Genomic DNA, 6000 nt, shown 5'->3' on the forward strand with positions numbered 1-6000 from the left:
CTCGATGAGCCCAGAGGGCTCTTCCAACCTCGTTGATTCTGTGACCCCCCCCTGCAGTGCTGCGTCCAGCTCTGGGCCCCCAACACAAGAAGGACATGGAGCTGTTGGAGCGAGTCCAGAGGAGGCCACGGAGATGCTCAGAGGGCTGGAGCCCCTCTGCTCTGGAGACAGGCTGAGAGAGCTGGGGCTGTTCAGCCTGGAGAAGAGAAGGCTCCGGGGAGACCTTCTAGCACCTTCCGGTATCTGAAGGGGCTACAGGAAAGCTGGAGAGGGGCTTTTGACAAGGGCATGGAGTGACAGGACAAGGGGGAACGGTTTTAAACTGAGAGAGGGGAGATTTAGATGAGATCTTAGGAAGAAATTCTTGGCTGTGAGGATGGTGAGACCCTGGCCCAGGTTGCCCAGAGAAGCTGTGGCTGCCCCCTCCCTGGCAGTGTTCAAGGCCAGGTTGGATGGGGCTTGGAGCAACCTGGTCTGGTGGAAGGTGTCCCTGCTCGTGGCGGGGGGTTGGAACTGGGTGGGCTTTAAGGTCCCTTCCAACCCAAACCAGCCTGTGATTCTGTGATTCTGTGTTCTTGGCATCTCTCCTACAACTCTGGGTTCCACAAAACTACTTCCACCAAACTGGAGCAAAAATGCTTCTCAAGACACACTGGGGACACCCTGCTCCAGCACCACGAGCACCTAAAACCCACAAGGGTGTGCGCAGGGGGGGATGGATGCAGGCAGGGCAGGCAGGGCTTCCTGGCCCCACTCCGGCTGCACCCACATCCCCCTCCTGGGCTCCATCTCACTGCTCATCTCAGCCAGATCAGACCAAGAAACAGCCGAGCGCTTTGGGAAATAAGGAAGGAAAAGCAGATCTGAAAGCCCATGATGGGTTGCAAAGCACCAACAGCTTATAAACATCTACAAAACATGCACAAACAGCCCTTTTTGGGTTTTTTTTTTCCCTGTTTTTCAGTGACGAGCCACCGCAGAGGGCTCTGAGCATCCTTCGCTCGGTCCGTGTCACAGATGCTGTTTATGTCCCGTGTTCCCTAATCCTGCTGCTTCGTCATGCGTGGGGTATGCGCTGGAGGGAACAATATTAATATCAAGAAGCCACAAGAATTACGCTCCTACAGCTGGTTGTCCACCCAACCACCCACATCCAACTGCTCTCACGGCACCTAAACCAGGCTGACCTCCCTGGAGGGGGTCGGCTCATGGACCCCAGGGTCTTGGGGCACCCAGCAAGGATGGGGAGCATGATGCTCTGAACCTCCCACTCCTTGGTGCCCAAAGGTCCTCATCCCAGGGGACCAAAAGCCACCACATCCCTCCCTTCGGCCTCGGGGAAAGCTGGAGCAACCAGCTGCCCGTGCCAGCCACCCCGTTGCCAAAGGGCTTTGGGGACAGGATGTGTTTGGCCACTTTTCTGTCTGCCCAGAGGCGATTTCCTTCCCGTTATCAATCACCAGGCGGGGGCTGTGTTCCCTGGTCCAACAACGACCATCTGCCTGCAAAGCCCTCCAGGCACTTCTCCTCCTCCTCACTGCAAGATGTTAAATCTCCCCAGGACTTACAAGCACCATCCCCACAAATTCACAGAATCACAGAATCAGTTGATGCTGCTCCGGTGGAATCGCAGCCTGGGATGATGCACGATGCTCAGGGTGCTCTGCCAGATGTGCAAATCCACCCCGTCGCCCTTTCTCTTGCTCGGGGGCTGCGTTTTGGCTGCCCAGGGGTGGGAAACTGAGGCAGGAGGTGGGAAAGTGGATGAGGGTGAGGGGCAGGTTGAGATTTCTCCTCCACAAATGTGCCCGGTAACTCATTGCATGGGGTTGTGAGGTGGGGCTGGAGCCCACAAGCTCCTGGGATGGGGAGAAAACCTCAGGAAAAGGTCCCTGAGATGCAACAAGTTTCTGCCAGAGCAACTCATCTCTGACGAGCTGAGCTGTGGGGGTCTCTGGGGCTTTCCCAGGAACTGGGACAGAGCCAGGACCCGGGTCTGGTGGGGAACCAGCTCCCTGCTCAGCAGGACCAGCCCAGAGCACCCAGGGAGCTCATTTTGACTCCCAGTGCCGTATCCCTACCTGATGCACGGCTCTGCACCAGCTCCCCTTTCCCACCTTGCCCACCTCGATACTGGACTCACAAAGGGAGGACATACAAAGGGGAAAAAAGCAAAGGGGTCAAATGCAAAGGACCCTGCACCAGATCACATCCTTCCCGGGGCCTCTGGGCATGCCTGGGATGGAAATAATTGTGCTTTCCCCCAGCAGAGCTTTCCCCCCGGCAGCTGAGTACACGCACACGCAGGCTCAGGGACCATAAACCCCACAAAACTCTCACTTACACACCCAACACGCTGGGTACCTGCTACTCCTCGTGCCAAGGATCCCAAAGCACCCGGCGCTGGTCCCAGCACGGCTGCGGGGCAGCGAGGATGCAGCCCCCATCCTCACCCCAGCCCCGGCTCGCCCGTATCAGCCTCCCGGGATGGAGAAAGGCAACCCCAGACCTAACAAAAAGCAACACTGAAGTTTTCAGCCCGGCAAAGAAATTCAGCATTTTTAATGTGCCACTTTGCAAGAGCTACAGCTTCGTTGTGGCAAACGCCGCGAGTCTCAGCCCCGCGCTGCCTCTCCCCGCATCCGTAGATGCTCAGCGCTCCGGTGCCTCGTGAATTAGGTACCAAAACACCCTGGAGACAAAAACTGCTTTAGAAACCTATTACCTGGATCATTTTCCCAAAAGCCAGGGAAGGATCAGGACCGTGCAAAACCTCTCTGCATCCCCCAAAACATCTGAGGAAAAGAAGTTTCTAAGCACCAGCAAAACTCCAGAGGAGCCCACAGCTGCCGTCCTCCAGCAAACCAACCACAATAACATCGCCTCAGCCAGGGGGATGTTTGGAAATCATCGCAAGGAGCTTTATAGAAAATAGACGATAGGAGTGGATGCAGCTTTCAATATATTTGCTCTAGGATATAGTAACAGGCACGATTCTAAAGCGAACACGGGCGGGCGAACTAGGTCGCGAGCTTTTGCTTCGCTCGTTTTTAAATTACAAAGTGCTGAGACAGCCTAGTCTAGGGTATATTTTAGAGTCAGGAAAGGGCTGCCCCTGTGGGAACATGCACGCAGCCGGCGTTTCCTACACAGCTGCGTTGGTTTTGTGCCTGGAAAGAGCTGGAAATGTCATTGAACGAAACCAAATGGATAAACGGGCTCGGAAAAGCACATCGCTCCTCGGGGGGAGCGGCCAGACGCTGTGTTTCCCTCTGTGCTTGGAGCAAAAAAAAATAAAAATAAAAGGAAAAAAAAAATAAATCAAGTTAAGTTTTGCATATGTCAAATAGAAATCTAATAGGAAAGAGCTGTACATGGTCAAAGTCAAGTCCAGGCTCCAGGAACATCCAGGAGGACAGTTTCAGGTATTGCCCGCTGCTGCCCGGGATGTGCCGAGCGAACACTCACGTGCGCGGTGCCGAGCCCCGCCGGCGGCGTGGCGTATCCCGCAGTCCGCCCGAGGAACCTGCTGCTGGAGAGGAGCAGCTCGTAGTCCTACCGGGAGCACCGGGGCTGCGTGTGCCGGCATCCCGTGGGGCCGATCCGGATGCGCTTCCCCCCACCCACGGGTGCTGGGATGGGGCGAACAGATCCAGCCCGGTCCCCTGCGGGAACCAGCGCTATGGGGTCGATTAGGGCACGGGCAGGGAGAGCCAGTCCAGAGCCCTCCGGGGAGGGTGCGCCCCACTCTGACGCACCCCAGCACCCATCCCCGGGGCCAGCTCGTCCTCAGAAACTAATTTTCAGCGGTGTCACGGCAAGGGGATGGGGACGGGGCTGGGGTGAGGTGGATGCCAGAAGCGGAGGCGTCGAGGGGCGGCACGGCGGGGGGATGCCGGAGGGGCGAGGGTGGGATGCCGAGGGTGCCGTCAGAGGCCAGGGGTGCTGACGGTGCTGGTAGGGCGGGGATCGGCGTCCTGCTCGTAGCGGTAGTGGTAGCCCTCCATCTGGTCGCGGCAAGCCTCGCGGAGGTTGTGGAGCCAACGCTTGATGCCACGGCGGTTCAGGTAGAGCACCATGAGGAAGACGATGGCGATGAGGGCCAGCACGATGCCGAAGAAGACGTAAGAGGCCGTCTCGAGCCGACCGGGCTCGCCGCCCTCGTCGGCCGCGCACGGCAGCCCTTCGGGCCGCAGGCGCAGCAGGGCAGCCCCCCGCAGCGGCGGGGGCCCGGCGCAGCGCAGGCCGCGGGCGTCGGACACGCGGGCGGTGGCGGCTCGGAGCCAGGCGAGGAAGGGGCGCAGGGCACAGTCGCAGCTCAGCGGGTTGGCCCCCAACGTGAGCCGCAGGCCCCGCAGGCCCGGCGCCTCCAGGCTCCGCAGCTCGGCGGCCGCCAGCCGCTGCAGCGAGTTGTTGCGCAGGTCGAGCTCCTCCAGGCCCGCGGGCAGCAGGGCGGCCGGCAGCGCCCGCAGCGCGTTGCCCGCCAGCTCCAGTCGACGGAGGGTGAGGTTGCGCATGGCCAAGGCGAGCTGCTCCTCCAACGGGGCGGCCAACAGCGCCTGGTTGAGCTGCAGCGTGCGCAGCAGCGGTACGTCGGCGAAGGCGCCGGCGGCCACCGAGAGCAGCGGGTTGTGGCTCAGGTCGAGGGTACGGAGGGCGGGCAGCCCTTGGAGAGCCATGTCCTCGATGGTTTGGATGTTATCGTGGCGCAGGCGGAGCAGGCGGAGGTCTGGCAGCGGGCGGGCGGCGAAGGCGGCGCGGGGCAGCACGCTCAGGTTGCTGCCGGCGATGCTGAGGTTCTGCACGGTGACCGGCAGCTCCCTCGGCGGTTCTTCCAACATCTCGTAACGACATTGGACCAGCTCCGGGGTGGCCACGCAGTAACAAGCGGACGGGCAGCCCCCGGGGGCGGCGGCGGGGGGCACGGCCAGCGGCAGCAGGGCGAGCCCCAGCCAGGGCAGCCAGCGCCCGGTGCCCGCTGCCCACGCCTGCCTGCGGGCCATGCTCGCTGCCCGGGCATGCGGGGGGGTGTGTGTGGGGGGGGAGGGCCGTGGGGGAGCGAGGGGGGAGGCAGGGGGTGATGGAGGGGCTGGGGAGGGACACACGGACCTGCCTCCCTGCAGCCCCCCCCCGGGGCTGAGCTGCCTCCGGCGCGGTGCCCGCACACGGCGGCTGTGACGGGAGCGGCGGCCGCGGCGGTGCCCAAATCGGGCTGCGGGAGGGGGGGGGAAGAGGAGGAGGAGGAGGAGGAGGAGGAGGAGGAAGGGGAGGAGGAAGGGGGACGGGCTGGGGCTGCCTGGCGCTGCGGGTTGGGCGGGGGAGCGCCGCGGGCAGCTGCCGTCGGGGGCGGGGGAGCGGATCGGCACGGCTCGGCATGGCTTGGCATGGCTTGGCACGGCTCGGCATGGCTTGGCACGGCTCAGCGTGGCATGGCACGGGTTGGCACAGCTTGGCACGGCTTGGCGTAGCTCAACATGGCTTGGCACGGCTCGGCACGGCTCGGCAAGGCTTGGCATGGCTTGGCACGGCTTGGCACGGCTCACTTCAGCTCGGCTCGGCATCGCTCGCAAGCGCCGGGCCCCACCGTCATCCCGCTGCTGCAGGAGGCTGGGGCTGGGGGGGGGTTGGTGGGGTCCCCTTCCAGCCCGGGGAGGGGTTGGGGACTGTCCCGGTCCCCATCAAGGCTGGGGGGGATTTAGGGGGTGTCACGGTCCCCTTCCAGCCCGGGGAGGGCTTGGGGACTGTCCCGGTCCCCATCAAGCCTGGGGAGGATTTGGGAGGGGGTGTCCCTGTCTCATCCCGGAGAGGGATTGGGGGATGTCACGGTCCCTTTCGAGCCCGGGGAGGGGTTGGGGCTGTCCCAGTCTCTTTTAAGCCCGGGGAGGATTTGGGGACTCTCCCGATCACCCTCCAGCCTCGGGGAGGATTTGGGGACTGTCCCGGTCCCTTTCCAGCCCTGGAGACCATTTTGTGACTGTCCCGGTCCCCTTCAAGCCCAGG

At 62.3% G+C, this 6000-nt stretch overlaps 1 protein-coding gene across 1 annotated transcript; it reads right to left on the reverse strand.

The window, feature by feature from the left end:
- Positions 1-2573: 2573 nt before the first annotated feature.
- On the reverse strand, positions 2574-5189 carry TPBGL (trophoblast glycoprotein like). The gene has a single exon (XM_068419163.1). The coding sequence runs from the start codon at positions 5001-5003 to the stop codon at positions 3930-3932; it is 1074 nt and encodes a 357-aa protein (XP_068275264.1). The 5' UTR covers positions 5004-5189; the 3' UTR covers positions 2574-3929.
- Positions 5190-6000: the final 811 nt, after the last annotated feature.

The sequence above is a fragment of the Nyctibius grandis genome, chromosome 2, assembly GCF_013368605.1.
Source record: "Nyctibius grandis isolate bNycGra1 chromosome 2, bNycGra1.pri, whole genome shotgun sequence".
NCBI lineage: Eukaryota > Metazoa > Chordata > Aves > Nyctibiiformes > Nyctibiidae > Nyctibius > Nyctibius grandis.